The sequence below is a fragment of the Schistocerca americana genome, chromosome 11 (genome assembly GCF_021461395.2).
Source record: "Schistocerca americana isolate TAMUIC-IGC-003095 chromosome 11, iqSchAmer2.1, whole genome shotgun sequence".
In the NCBI taxonomy this organism is placed as follows: domain Eukaryota; kingdom Metazoa; phylum Arthropoda; class Insecta; order Orthoptera; family Acrididae; genus Schistocerca; species Schistocerca americana.
In genome coordinates this window covers 199,737,746-199,753,545 of record NC_060129.1, presented here as the reverse complement: position 1 = coordinate 199,753,545, position 15,800 = coordinate 199,737,746, and the positions used below count along the sequence as shown (strand labels likewise).

Here is a 15,800-nt window from a genome sequence, read left to right as displayed (position 1 = left end):
GCGGCTTTTCGCGGATGATGCTGTAGTATACAGAGAAGTTGCTGCATTAGAAAATTGTAGCGAAATACAGGAAGATCTACAGCGGATAGGCACTTGGTGCAGGGAGTGGCAACTGACCCTTAACATAGACAAATGTAATGTATTGCGAATACATAGAAAGAAGGATCCTTTATTTTATGATTATATGATAGCGGAACAAACACTGGTAGCAGTTACTTCTGTAAAATATCTGGGAGTATGCGTGCGGAACGATTTGAAGTGGAATGATCATATAAAACTAATTGTTGGTAAGGCGGGTACCAGGTTGAGATTCATTGGGAGAGTGCTTAGAAAATGTAGTCCATCAACAAAGGAGGTGGCTTACAAAACACTCGTTCGACCTATACTTGAGTATTGCTCATCAGTGTGGGATCCGTACCAGGTCGGGTTGACGGAGGAGATAGAGAAGATCCAAAGAAGAGCGGCGCGTTTCGTCACTGGGTTATTTGGTAACCGTGATAGCGTTACGGAGATGTTTAATAAACTCAAGTGGCAGACTCTGCAAGAGAGGCGCTCTGCATCGCGGTGTAGCTTGCTCGCCAGGTTTCGAGAGGGTGCGTTTCTGGATGAGGTATCGAATATATTGCTTCCCCCTACTTATACTTCCCGAGGAGATCACGAATGTAAAATTAGAGAGATTAGAGCGCGCACAGAGGCTTTCAGACAGTCGTTCTTCCCGCGAACCATACGCGACTGGAACAGGAAAGGGAGGTAATGACAGTGGCACGTAAAGTGCCCTCCGCCACACACCGTTGGGTGGCTTGCGGAGTATCAATGTAGATGTAGATGTAGATGTAGATGTAGTGTGTGTAATTGTGCTGTGAGAGCAGTAGCAAGAAAGCTAAAAATGGCTCTGCTGATGTTACACTTTCTAAGTGTGGAGGATTCATCACTACAAGCGAGATATTTTCTTTCTGCGTTTCTGTTTAGTACTGAAATCTTGCAACATTTGTTATTGCAACATCAATGATCAGATAATTTCCACAACATTACATTCTATTTATTACACAAATGGAAATGACACATGTAAAGAGTATACTGCACCTCCGCCACCTCACTCACACCCATATAGGTAGCCTGCAATTAGACAATTGCCAACAACGTTACAGAGACAAGCAAGGCTGACACGCAGCAGCTACATACCTCTTTCTTAATACTCTGCGGGTCACTGACGGTAAGTGGACCACCGGCAAGTGCCTCAGACTGCAACAAGTTAATGAGAAAAATTAAACAATATTAATTTTCATCACTGTGATTCTGATGATGATATACTTAGCGTTCATTACGCGATGATTGCTCACTAAAAAAATATAATGTAGTAAACAAATCAGTTCCTGTGACTGAGCTTTGATATTTGCAACAACTTGTAATGGGACACCCTCCTCTAGCATTAGTTTTCCTCGACAGTAATTGTTGATATCTGTATTATTTTTCAAATTTTGGACTGGTCAATATTATCTCGGCTGCTTTTCTGAAAACTTTCATATCATTTTATACACTGTATAATATATTTCAACCTAAAATTTATGAAAAGGAATTTCTTTATAAAATATTTTAGTTTCGATGTTATAATCGATAAGTACTAGTTCCGAATGTACAGTAAAAATTATTTTTCTTAGAAACATTTGAAATTAGAGATTACTTGCACACTTAAAATTTCTATTATTAATTACCCAATCCTGTGCTGTTTAGCATGTTTATTTCTGGATTCATTTATGAAATAATATTAAAATTAATAATGAAAACAATTAGGAATTCATTTGCTACGAAAAATTGTAAGCCATTTGGAATATTGTTATTTCCACAGAGCTTGCCTCTGATGTGACCGGATGTATTTTTGTATAATAGATGCGGACAATGTAATTTCTGCGTTGTTAATGTGGAAAACCAAAACTCTGTACGATATACTAAAAAGCGAGAAAATCAGTGGAAAGTATGTTCAAGTAAAAAATTCTGCAACAATTCCAAGGCAGTTCGCCGTTTTACCTCCGAGGATGTCTCCCGCAGTCGGAGACGAAACGTCAGGAGACAGTTTTATACTTTGACCACGGCCTACCAGCCCGGACGTTTTAAGTGAAGACAATACCGGCTGTGAAAGTTTACATTGTATGATAATTCCAATTTATTTAGTTAAAACAAATCATGAGGACCTTACGATAAATTTTCAGCTTCAGGAATCAGACCCCTAACAAAAAGAACTGGAGCCATATCAACGTGACAAGATAAGTAAGCTTTCAAAGTTTATTGTAATTTTCATTCCTCCCAAATCTTCATAAAAAAACTTTGCTTATTAATTAGCTGGACTGTGTATCATTTAATGTGGACAATAGATGGAAGAAGGACGGAGGGAGAGATTGCAAACTGCATTAATACAGTTGAAAATGACTGATGACAGAATATATGTACGCATGTGCGTGTGTGTGGGTGTGTGAGAGCATGCACACGTGTGTGTATGCACACACATGTCAAGCTTCTACCAATTCTGGATTTCCCAGGTATCACTCGGAATTACAGTGCTCCCTATTATATGAAGTATAGGAACTGTAAAATTAGCTGTTTATTGTGCGATTTCAAGGCCTACACACAAAACTTTCAGAAATCTCAATCTGTGCATATATAGCTTTTGTCTTTCTTTTTGTAAGTATGAAAATATGTCTATGGGAAACCTATGGAAGTATACAAAGAATATTACTTGGTACGAAACCGAAAACTCACTTCACGTCATTGAGAACATTGCTAATATTTCTGCAACTGCAACATGTTGCAGTTGGAATGGATCCACAACTTTTTTTGTGATTCCAACAACTGTTACAAAAACTGGCAGGGGTTTTGCTCTGACAGTTATTGATAAGCACTTGTGGAGATAACAGTATTGGAATTGCTAAAATTACCTATAGCCTTACCAGAGTCTTTACTGATGGACAGTATTCTTATTCAGCTCATCAATAAACAGATCTACCATGTCATCTCCTCCTCTGACACCAGCCATCGGTTAGCACTCGTCTGGTCAATCAGTATCACCCCAGCCTCGAAACACTCGACCGCGTCCTTCACCAGGGCTCTGACTACCTCTCGTCACGCTTTGGCGTGGGCGATGTCCTACCCACATCACCAAAAATTGTGTTCTGCTGCCCATGCAACCTACAGAATATCCTCGTCCATCCGTATTCCAATCCTGCTCCGAGTGAGCCACCCCACCGGTTCACACCCTTGCAGTCGAACCAGGTACAAGACTCGACACCTACACCCACCTATCACCATCTACAGCAGTCTGGCACCGGGCTTTTCGTACCCTACAGAAGGCAGGACCGAGGGCAAAATCAGCCACATTATTTATTTACTGTGTTGCAATTACTATACAGGAATCTATGTGGGCACGACACGAAACAAATTGCTTACTCTCATGAACGGCCACTGCCAAAGTGTGGCAAACTCCAAACTTGAACACACAGTTGTGAACATGCTGCATACCACAACACAAATGACCAACAGCTACTTCACTATGTGAGTCATTTAGATACTCCCTTCCAGCATTAGTTTCTCTCGACTACGCAGGTGGGAATTCTCTTTCCAGCATATTCTGTGCTCTCACAATCCCCCTAGCTTTACCCTCTGCTAACCTGTTTCCCACTTGTAGCAACCCTTTTTTTCTATCCCAACTTCCGTATCTTGCATGAAAGTAGGAATGTTAATTTATCTATACATTGACTGGTATTGAGGGGTTTTGTTTTATCCTGGCTAGTTCTTAAATTAAACCCAGTGAGTCACTACACGTATTGTCTTCCCAGTTTTGAAGGAAAAAACCATAAGTAAATTAATACTAGTGTTTTCAATAGATTCTCATTCACTTGTTTCAGTTACTAGTCTGCAGTTTATTCTTGGTCAAAATCACGTAACCTAATTATTTATGAACCTAAATCGAAGTGAAGTTAAAGACGAATACTCAGTTTCAAATTCACACGTTATTTTATTTGACAATAATTATTAATAAATCAGTTCATTCACACGATCGCATTCAAAGGGGTTCTTTGAATAAGTATCTAATCTGGAATACCATCGATATCAGAGATACTAAACAATGTTCTGTCACTTTCGATAAAAGGATTGTTCCCATTTAATATCCATAAATTGTCATGAACTATGATTACTAGTCGTGTGAAGTAAAGCTTTTCCACTATCACAATACAAAGTCCGAATCTATCCAAAAATCGTTAATTCCGTAAAATATTTAAATCTTCACACGAAGTGACGTTAAAGACAGAGAGATTATTGATCACCTCCCCGTTCCTCTAATATGACAAAAGTTCTAATTCTGATCTGAAATTAATGCTTCCCAAAAAACAATCTCGTCACGATTTATTCTTGCGCCCTGGTTTAATAAAGCTCCTGTTGTTGCTTCCTAAAGCTGTACGTCCTAATTGACTTCGAACAGACTAGAGGATAGAGACTGGAGTATCATAATTGCATTGTATGTCTATTTATACTTTAGTAAACGCTATCTTTGGTGTTCAAGACCTACGTTCTGTGACTATAATATTGATTTCCACATATATAAGAATAACTAATAATTTAACCATTTCTATCGTTTTCCCCCCCCTCCTATGCTTCCAAAATTTATGATTAAAATTCTTTTCTTTTTCTATTATTTTTCTACTATAAATTTCCCTCTATTTGTCTCTTATTTCTATTTCATAAATTACTACTTGTGGAGGGGCTTGTGATATTTTCTGAATTTATATTTCGAGGGCATGGGAACTAATTTGGGAGCTATTTTGGTTTATTAACACGGAGAGGCGTTGCAGGTGTTACACACTGCCTCACTCTACATTCCCCAATCTGTTTTGTATCCACACCACTTCTTCTCAACCTACACCTTGTACTGCTTCTCCTTCCACAATCCCTCCCTTTCCCTCTTCCCTCCTTGTCTACCTCCATCGCCACATGCCTCTCCTTTCTTCCAACCCCCCCCCCCCCTCCCCCCTTTACCCACTCTCGTTCTCCCTACATCTTATGTGCACTACCCTCTGAACTCCATTTGTCTCGTTGTGCAAATGCCGAGTCACCTGTTGAAAGACCTGCCTCTCACTACCCCGCTAGCCCCCATTCCCGTCATGAGTTTTACTCCACACACACCTCATCTCTTTCGGCACAGACAGCTGTTATCAATAATCGACAGTCAGTCTCGCCACAGCGACAGACGTGCAATTCGGTGTCCGTGTATTTGAGTGTGTGGATGTGTGTTCTCCCACTAGAGAAAGAGCAAAAGCTCAAAAGCTAATGAGTTAGTCTTCTGTTGCATGTTTCTATGTGCCGTACATGAGTCAGCTATAGGTGAGTGGTTGCCTTTCCTTCATTTTACATAAAAAGAAAAAAAGGAAGGCAAGGTAAAGTATTATTTTGCATTTTCATTTATATCACAATATTACATAAGAAGAAAGTTTACTCATTACAGCCTGATATTACAGCTATAATAAATCATTCGCCAAAGACACAAGGTGAACGTTGACTCGTTACAGCCTGATACCGCTGTTATAACAAATCATTTTTTAAGGACGATTCGAGATATGCAAAACTATAGACACTGAAACATTTGTCAAGCGTATTTGCAAAATTCGAATCATGTGCTAATAGAAACCCTTAAAAATGGAAAAACAAGTACCCAGTTTCAATACTTGCTGTATCTTCCTCAAGGAAGATGAGGGATAAGTTGGGAAGTTTGGAAATTAAGGACATGTCACTCAGAGCCCAGGTAGAGAGTAGAAAATCTGCCCCAAGTATGATGGGAGGCAAAGATGAAAGCAGAGCAGTGAGAGTGTATGAAGTCAAAGATAGAACACAGATAAACCCTCTGCCAATTAAAGAGGAGATTGATGGGTGAAGAGAGAAGCAGATACAAAAATGTAATGTGGTATGAATAATATGAAGAAAAAACTACAGCAGTGGAAAAGGAGAGTGGGAGAATCCAAAAGCATATATAGGGGAAGGATGAGGATTTTTTCTTTTTTTAAAAAAAGAACACACGTAATGACACTGGCAAGATGAATAATGCAATTCCATCCATAAAAAGGGGGAAATGTTTCATATCATTCTGGGACATTTTGGAAGTGTTTGCAGTACTTATCAAGTAAATTCAGAAATGGGCTGCGAGAACTGTAGTGGGTCGATATAGCCCCTAGGAAAGTGGAATAGAAATGCTGGGGGGAATTAAATGGGAATCCTCAGAAGGATACGAAACAGTTCTCAGGAAATGATATCAGGTAAATTTATAGAACCCAAACTTGAAGAAGACTCTGCAACCAGTATGCTACGATGTTAGTACATCTTGCAGGGGAAGAAAAGAACAGCGAAAGAGCAATTAGGAGGCATACAGTTAGTCATTTTCGCTTGCTCAGTATACAAAATGAATAGGAAAGAAAATCTATAATACTATTAAAATGTATCCTCTGCCATATACTGTACAGTAACCCGCAGAGAATATATGTAGATATACAACATAGGTTAAGACAGTGAGGATGGTCGGATGCAAGAGTACGTTGGAGAGGATGTACTTGCCTTACTTGAGTCCTGCTATGAGGTGTGTGAGAAAAACCGTGTGACTAATTTCTTATCTACCAAGTTTTAATTTTTTTCAAACAACTACACTGTCCTCTTCAAAGTGTTTTCCTTTGGCAGCTGTACACCAGCAGAGTCACTGTTCCCGGTCTCAGCAGCAGTGCTGAAAATTTTAAGACTTCTTCAGTTTCGGGAAAAGAAAAAGACTCTGATCAGTTGAGTAGAGGCCTGTGGAATAATGGGAATTCCTTCCGAGGTAAAGAATTCTGTGCCAGATGTGGCCGTCTGATACGGGGTGTTGTCACGATGCAGCAGCCAATTGTCACAATGGCTGCCCTCACCGTATTCACCCTCTTTCTGAGCCTTTCGAGGAAATCTCTGTAAAACACTCGGCTGACAGTTTGTCCCAAAGGAACTATCTCACAAGAGCAGCACACGTTCGAAGTTTCGGTCGGTTTTTGAAGTTGTAGATCTCCTTGAGTAAGGTTCACCTTCAACGTGTCCTCAGACTTCCAATAATTATTTGTGCCGGTGAAAAAGTTGTGCTCTCGATAAGGAATGGTGTTCCCTCAGGGCCTTTCAAACTTTTCAAAGGCCACATTCGCAAGTTTCCCATGTTTGACACAAAACTTCACGGGATGATGAACTAAATTCTGCTGTTCATTTTCGTAACACACAACAAAATCATACCTTCACTGATGCCGCTCTCAGAAACCGTGTGACTACTGTACAAAGCTGAAACTTGGACTGAGCAGGTGGAAGGGATGAACACACTGGTCTACACAAGTAGAGCAACACAGCATTGCCAGATCACATGCCGTTTTGTCGGACACATTAACATTTTTTCACACACCTCGTACTTGGTGAGGCACAAAGGACCGACATTTAATAAAAATAATAATAATAATAATAAAAAGTGCTTAGAAATTTATTTACAGAATAATAGCCAAATGATGTGCCATTTTACAAAATTAATGCATGAAAACATCATCCCCCAGGTGACAGTTGTTTTCAACAATGTCCTTCTCAAGCTTTCCATCACTGTCAATTTGAAAAACTGCCAGTTCTTCAAGGGTACCCGGTTTATACTCTTATATATGTGACTTGAGGTAGCCCCACAAAAAGTAGTCACACACGGACAGGTCTGGGATACGAGGAAGCCGACTAATGTCACCAACTCGGGAAATGACGTGACCACAAAAAACAGTCTGAATAGCTTCCACCGACATTCTTGCTATGGGAGTTGTGGCCCCACACAGCTGAAACCAAACTCGCTGTATAGGAATACATTTTCTTCTTAGTTCAGGTACGAATAATTCAGTGATCATCTGCCTACAATGTTCCGTATCTATAACAGTTACACGGTGTCCGTTATCGCCTCGGAAAAAGTATGGACCGATAACATCTGCACTGGTTACAGCACACCAAACATTCACTACATTCACTACGTAATGATCTCCCACGCATTAGTTTTGGATTTCCACTGGCCCGATAATGACAGTTCTGTCGATCTACCGTGCTGTTCAAATGAACATGAGCTCGATCAATCATTAACAAAATAACGTTGTAATTTTGCTCAAGTACGACCTCCATTTCTCGAGCGCAATTTAGCCACTGTACATAATGGAACAACTGGTAGAAGCTGATCATGCAAGAGTTAATTTGTGTTCTGGAGAAATGTAGGAATACAACAGACAATGCTGACTATGGCATATATTAGAGGGTAGACTGAAAAAGGTAAACCCACATACGAAACATATGTATGTTCAGAGAAAGCTTTTGACAATGTCTCGCTGAATACATTCTTCACAATTCTGGAGCTATAAAAGGATAAAGTGCAGTTCAGAAAACAGGCAGCAATTATAAGAGTATGAGGATATCAAAGAGTTAGCAATTGGGAAAGGAACGAGACAGAGAGGTATCCTACCCCTACGCACTTTGATTTGTTCATCGAGCAAGCAGTAAAGAAAACGAAGGTGAAATTTATATTTAGGGGACAGGGATGAGACGTGTAAGATTTGCTGATGACACTGCAATTTTGTCAATGGCACGAAAGGGCACGGAGCATCAGTCGAACGGGATGTCTCCAAAAGACGTTATGAGAGGAGCATAAATAAAAGCAAAACAATGGTAATGGAGTGTAGCTGAATTGAGTCAGATGATGCTGCGGGAATCTAATTATGAAATGAGGCAATGCATGCAGCAGTCGAGTTTTCTTACACGGGCATCTAAGTAACTGACAATGGAAGAAACAAAGAAGGAATAAAAGGTAGACTCGTAAGAGTAATATAGCGTGTCTGTAAATGAGAAATACATTGGCACTACATACACAGAGCATTTTCAAATCATTAATTGAGTATCAACAGACTGTATCCTCTACACAAAACTCAGAGTAGAAGTTAGCTTACGCTAGAAAGCTTTGTTTTCAAAAGAACCATCCCATTTTTGAAGGGTTTATGTTTTACACGATTATTCGTACCGATTAGGATCAAAATTTCCATACCCTCTCACAGATGTTCAGTGTACTCTACAGTGGACACATGACAAACAGCTAGATGATAGTCAAACGAGCCCCACACTTTTGCGAGCACGTCTGCAGTTACTGCATTCACTGCTGCTGCTGCTGCTGCTGCTGCTGGAAGAGATGGCACAAGTACGAGGTCTTTCATACAACCTCTCGGCCACAAATATTGCATACTGAGAAATAGGGTGACCTTCGAGGCCAGTGTTGCACGATACGTACTAACACTTTGGAGACTGGTCAGTTAGAAGCACGTAGGGCCTAGGAAACCGGCTATTTATGAAGATTTTCTACACCATTACTGGCAAATGTCTAACTGATGTATCTTCAAGAGAAATACATACTAAAAAAGGACCAAGCTTCAATATCTTTTTTCGGTATTTACTTTACGTGTTCGAAACATTACAGATTCTAAAATAACGACAGATGGTACAATTACTGTCCCGAGAAAAAAGTGTGAGGTGAGTTATTGCTCAATTTCTTCCTCTTGAACTTTCAAAACTTGTGCACTGAACACGCCGTGATGTATTTGTAGCATAACTACAGTAAACTGTGAAATCTAATGAGTATACACACAAAATTATGTCAATGTGAGCATATTAGCTCAGCCATTCGTGACAGCAGCTGTTATGTTCCCAAATGTCTCTTTCAAAATAACTCCAGATGTTGACAACAGAAGGCTGCACCAGCAGAGAGGCACGCCACGAGACATCTGTACACAGTTCTTGTGCACGACGAGCCCATTTCTCGAGTGACGGGTGGCTCACTTGTCGAGAAAATCGCAGCCCGACCTACACTCGGGTGCAGCCTTTTTAACTCCAAGTTGTGGCCTGAACTACCGTATTTACTCAAATCTAAGCCGCATCTGAAAAATGAGACTCAAAATCGAGGAAAAAAAAAATTTCCTGTATCTAAGCCTAACCCGAAATTTGAGACTCAAAATTCAAGGGGAGAGGAAAGTTTCAGGCTGCCCCTCCAAATCGAAAGAAGGTTGGTCCGTTGTAACGTGAGACACAATTTAGGTTGAATGGATGAAGATACAGCTACAGTAGTTTAGTTCGAGTCATAAGCTTAGCAGTCAAACTTTACCAGGTACCCATTGCTATGCGCCAGGTGCTCCGTCCGTATTTATACAGGTACCCTTCCTTTTTCACGTGCTTCATCTGGTTTGAATTGATTGCTTATTTTGCTCTGATCTGACAAGTGCCGATCTCTTTATTATAGGTGTTTACGTCACTCTTAGCTGAAAATGCATTACTGTACTGTGTCATGCGTTGTTCGTCGCATTCTGATAATGAGTGTTTACGACCTGTCGCCGCTCGCGGCGCAGCTCGCTTTTGTGCGCGCTACTGCCGCTCACAATAAAAAAAAAAAAAAAAAAAAGAAGAGAGGAATTGTCTCACTAGCGAAACGAGGGAAAGATACTGCTATTTGTAGTTACTTACACTGCTGCTTTCTATGATAATGCTCAACAAGAACCAAATAATAGACAACGTATGATAGAACACGTTCCGAACGATGGTTTAGCGAACATTTTTCTCCCTTTGAAAACCTTTGCAGACGCTTCTTTAGTACATTACATTCTGCACAGAAATTAGTCATCTTAGATTTAAAAATCTGGTCAGTTGCCGTGCTTCATTTCTGACTGCATCACTATTCAGCATAAGAATAATACGAATATAAACTTGACACGATACGTAAATTCTTCCGTGTTTGCTGTTGTCTCACTCTAGTTTCGTAGTTTATTAGGCACACACGATTTAAATGAGATAGCAGCAAACACGAAAGAATACGTAGCACAATGTTTACATTCGTATTACTCTTATGGTGAAGAGAATACTGCACAACTGCATGTGATTCACGATTCATAAAAGTTCCTATTAACAACCATCTCTTGTCACAGGTAGGAAAAAATTCATAACATAGGATTGGCCATATTGACAAACATCGCAAACAGACTTGCCACTCGTATTTTCGTAGTAGATTTTTAGTGACGACTTCAAACGCAGAGTGTGTTGTTATCTTCAGTCGGTAGACCGGTTTGATGCAGCTCTCCATGCTTTTCTACCCTGTGCAATGCAGAGTAGCAACACTTATAAAATAAGAATGAAAATAACTTAGAAATTAAACGCTGAAATTTACAACAAAATTTTATTATATTTGTAATACATCTTAAATGAGATGTTTAAAATATCAGTCATGATTCTGAAACACTATCACTCGAATCTTTGTTGCTCATTTCTTCATACAGAGCATCATCCTCCATACCATCTAGTGCATCGGATGTCGAACATTTTTTAAATGCCTGTTGCACAGCCTGATCTGGAACACACTTCCACGCATCATAAATCAATTGGCACACTAGCGACAAACTTGCGCGTTTTACACATCATGTCGATGTCAGTTGTCTGTCGCTTTTTGAAAGCCTGTTTGTGTACGTGCGTTTAAGCTTGTCCTTAAATGGTTTATTCATACAGACGTCAAGTGGTTGCAGAATTGACGTCCTCCCGCCTGGAATTACTGCCGAGTTCCTTTGCTTTCCTCTACTTTTCATTTTACTGCAGGTGTTGTATGGCCTGCGTACGCATCTAATACCAACAAGCTGTGTAAACCGAGCATTGGCAGGGTGACGATTCCAACCACGCCTAATCCAGTCCAGCACCGTGTCCTCCGAAAACTACCCAGTGTCGTTTGCTTGCAAAATTACACTTTTTGGAAACACTTCCGATTTTGGTAAAGTCCTTTGCTTGAAAACTATGTATGGGGGTAATTTATGTCCATCTGCATTGCAAGCAAGCATGGACGTCCGCTGTTTTTCACCCCCTGATTTCAACCGTAAAATTTGATGGCATGTCAAAACATACGGGAGTTTGGTCAGCATTTCCTATCTGACCAAGAAGGCATTGCTTTTCTGTGCGCCGCCTAATTATGAAGCACTGAAGTTCTTCAAGTTTTTCTTCATAATTTTTCGGCAGCCTCTGTGCAACTGAAGTTCATCTCCGAAATGAAAAACCCGAGCGCTTCATTAACAGATCAATCCAGCTGCGACTAGCCTTAAAATTTTCAATTTTTTTTTTCTCTAGCAATTTCATGTGTCTTAATTTTTATAATTTTGGCATTCACAGGCAGTAATTTCCGATGCTGTTCCTTAACAAATTCATCTAAAATCATTTCTAGTGCATGATATCGGTCACACTTTGGCCCACTAAACGCTTTCCTGCTACTTGAACATTCAAGTAATTTGTCTCTCTGCAGTCACCATCGCCTGACGTTGCTCTCATCAATCCCGTATCGCAGACCTGCAGCAAGATTAGAACTTTGTTCCGCAAAAGAAATAACTCCCCTCTTGAATTTGGCACTATAATGGAAGGGCTTCATTATGGTTCACTAACACCAACAAGCCCTTCACAAAATTCCACGAAGCAATAGGTGCTGGTACGTGAAATCTTAATGAGCCCCAGCGTATCAACTTGCACAAAAATCCTAAAGCCTTGTGCATTGTTGGTATTTTTGTGTAAAGAAATTTATTTTTGTTGCTACGAATATTTGAAAGGCTGCTACATTCGAAGATGAACAATACAGAATTTCTATTTACTTCTTTGGATTATGTGTGAAAATGGAGTGGTCGAAACTCAGGGAGGAGAAAAAAGCTCATCTTATACCTTTTTTTTTTTTTAATTTATTTACTGACGCAGAGGTTTTGGCGCCATTATTTATCTTTGTGCCTGCAAAGCATGCCTGTGTAGTGCTACATATATTCGAAGGCAGAAATTAGCTGTGGCAGCATCTACCAACATTTTTCAGAACTTCCGCTTACTTTGCATTCGATTCTAAGCTGCAAGCGGTTTTTTGGATTACAAAAACTGGAAAAAAAGTGCAGCTTAGATTTGAGTAAATACAGTATGCTTGGGTTGGGTCTCTAATATGTTAAGTGTGCATCACATATGCCTCTCAAAATTAAGAGTGCTCTTAAATAATTCATTATCTATACACTGCATGCAAGAGACTCCACTTCAGAATGTATTAACAAAAGGGATTCAAACTTACCAATTCCCCAAAACAATTTGTGTGATTTCATCACTGAATGAAATACAGCATGGGGTTTCAGAGAAACAGGGATGGGAAACTATTTTCCACAAATGTCATATTTGTGTGATTTTGCCTCACAATGCACTACTGGATGGCATTTGAATTCACTAAATCTATCAAATAATTTTCCACAAACTCCACATTTGTGTGGCATTTCTCCTGATTGCATGATAGCATGTCTCTTGAAGTAACAACCAAAAGCAAAGAATTTGCTACATACATTACACTTGCACGGCTTTGTATATGTGCCTGATGTACAACATAATTTAGATCACTTTTGAACAGTTACTGATTTGACAATATACCTGTGATACACGATCAATGTTAGTGACATGAATTGTTAACACTGACTGTGTTGAAAGAAACAGACACTTGGTCTTTTCAGCTTAATTCATCTTTGCACTAATCACTAGAACCACTTACCTAAACTATAAGCAAATAAGTGAATATCAGAATCCTGTCATTGTCTTTCATACTCAAATGCTTATTCAGCATCAAATCAGTGAGGAACACTTCTCCACATTATCTAAAACCATTAGACTGTGGTTCTACACCATCAATACAAATGAACATGTGCATTATGAGAACGGATTTTGATGAAAAACTCTGTAGACATGAAAGGCAGTTTGAGATAGAAAAGTTGTGATCCATAACACTTACATTATTTGTACTGCAGAAGGAATTATCCTCTTCTGTGGTAATTCCTTGTGTCATAACACGACAACTGGCAAAGTGTGTCAACCTCTCTTGAGCCATCATCGACTCATCGTGGGTCACATTTTGAACATTACTTTCTTCAAATGAAGCACTGTCATTCCCATCAGAAAGTCGGGTAGACCTGAAACATAATGAAACAAATAAAGATGTACAAAACACTTCAGTCACGAGTACATTAGTAATAATCTTGATTTACTGCTAAGTAAATTGATTAGTATGAACATAAAAGTGATGATTTAGTTACTTCACCAGACTAAAAATATATGATAAAACACATTCACACACAGAAAAAAATTATTATTACAAGAGAGGCACTGAAAGAAAACAGACATGTATTTACCATAGAATATTACGATATTTCACTTCTGTGGTTCATAACGTTATGGGAAATGGAAACCAGAACAATTTCATTCAGATCTGAATTCAGTTTTCGGACAGAAAAAGAAACTCAGATTTTCCTTTCCCTGTAAACCGCTTTCAGCAATACTTGAGACATGTTGTTGTTGTTGTTGTTGTCTTCAGTCCTGAGACTGGTTTGATGCAGCTCTCCATGCTACTCTATCCTGTGCAAGCTGCTTCATCTCGCAGTACGTACTGCAACCTACATCCTTCTGAATCGACATGGTGTATTCATCTCTTGGTCTCCCTCTACGATTTTTACCCTACACGCTGCCCTCCAATGTTAAATTGGTTATCCCTTGATGCCTCATAATATGTCCTACCAATCGATCCCTTCTTCTAGTAAAGTTGAGCCACAAACTTCTCCTCTCCCCAATCCTATTCAATACCTCCTCATTAGTTATGTGATCTACCCATCTAATCTTCAGCATTCTTCTGTAGCTCCACATTTCGAAAGCTTCTATTCCCTTCCTTTCCAAACTATTTATTGTCCATGTTTCACGTCCATAGATGGCTACACTCCATACAAATACTTTCAGAAATGACTTCCTGACATTTAAATCAATACTCGATGTTAACAGATTTCTCTTGTTCAGAAACGCTTTCCTTGCCATTGCCAGTATACATTTCATATCCTCTCTACTTCAACCATCATCAGTTATTTTGCTCCCCAAATAACAAACCTCCTTTACTACTTGAAGTGTCTCATTTCCTAATCTAATTCCCTCAGCATCTCCCGACTTAATTAGACTACATTCCATTACCCTCGTTTTGCTTTTGTTGATGTTCATCTTATATCCTCCTTTCAAGACGCTATCCATTCCGTTCAACTGCTCTTCCAAGTCCTTTGCTGTCTCTGACAGAATTACAATGTCATCGGCGAACCCCAACGTTTTTATTTCTTCTCCATGGATTTTAATACCTACTCCGAATATCTCTTTTCTTTCCTTCGCTGCTTGCTCAATATACAGATTGAATAACATCGGGGAGAGGCTACAACCCTGTCTCACTCCCTTCCCAACAACTGCTTCCCTTTCATGTCCCTCGACTCTTATAACTGCCATCTGGTTTCTGTACAAACTGTAAATAGCCCTTTGTTCCCTGTATTTTACCCTTGCCACCTTCAGAATCTGAAAGAGAGTATTCCAGTCAACATTGTCAAAAGCTTTCTCTAAGTCTACAAATGCTAGAAACGTAGGTTTTAGGTTTGCCTTTCCTTAATCTAGCTTCCAAGATAAGTCGAAGGGTCAGTATTGCCTCATGTGTTCCAATATTTCTACGGAATCCAAACTGATCTTCCCCGAGGTCGGCTTCTACTAGTTTTTCCATTCGTCTGTAAAGAATTCGCGTTAGTATTTTGCAGCTGTGACTTATTAAACTGATAGTTCGGTAATTTTCACATCTGTCAACATCCGATTTCTTTGGGATTGGAATTATTATATTCTTCTTGAAGTCTGACGGTATTTTGCCTGTCTCATACATC

General features: G+C 39.6%; 1 protein-coding gene across 1 annotated transcript in view; it reads right to left on the bottom strand.

The window, feature by feature from the left end:
• The window catches only part of LOC124553556, a 439,905-nt gene that overhangs the window by 161,798 nt on the left and 262,307 nt on the right, over positions 1-15,800 (bottom strand). The window contains exons 34-35 of the mRNA XM_047127403.1: positions 13,862-14,039; positions 1,183-1,242 (exon numbers count right to left, since the gene is read on the bottom strand). Coding sequence (XP_046983359.1) covers positions 1,183-1,242; positions 13,862-14,039 — 238 coding nt within the window. The remainder of the gene's footprint in view (positions 1-1,182; positions 1,243-13,861; positions 14,040-15,800) is intronic.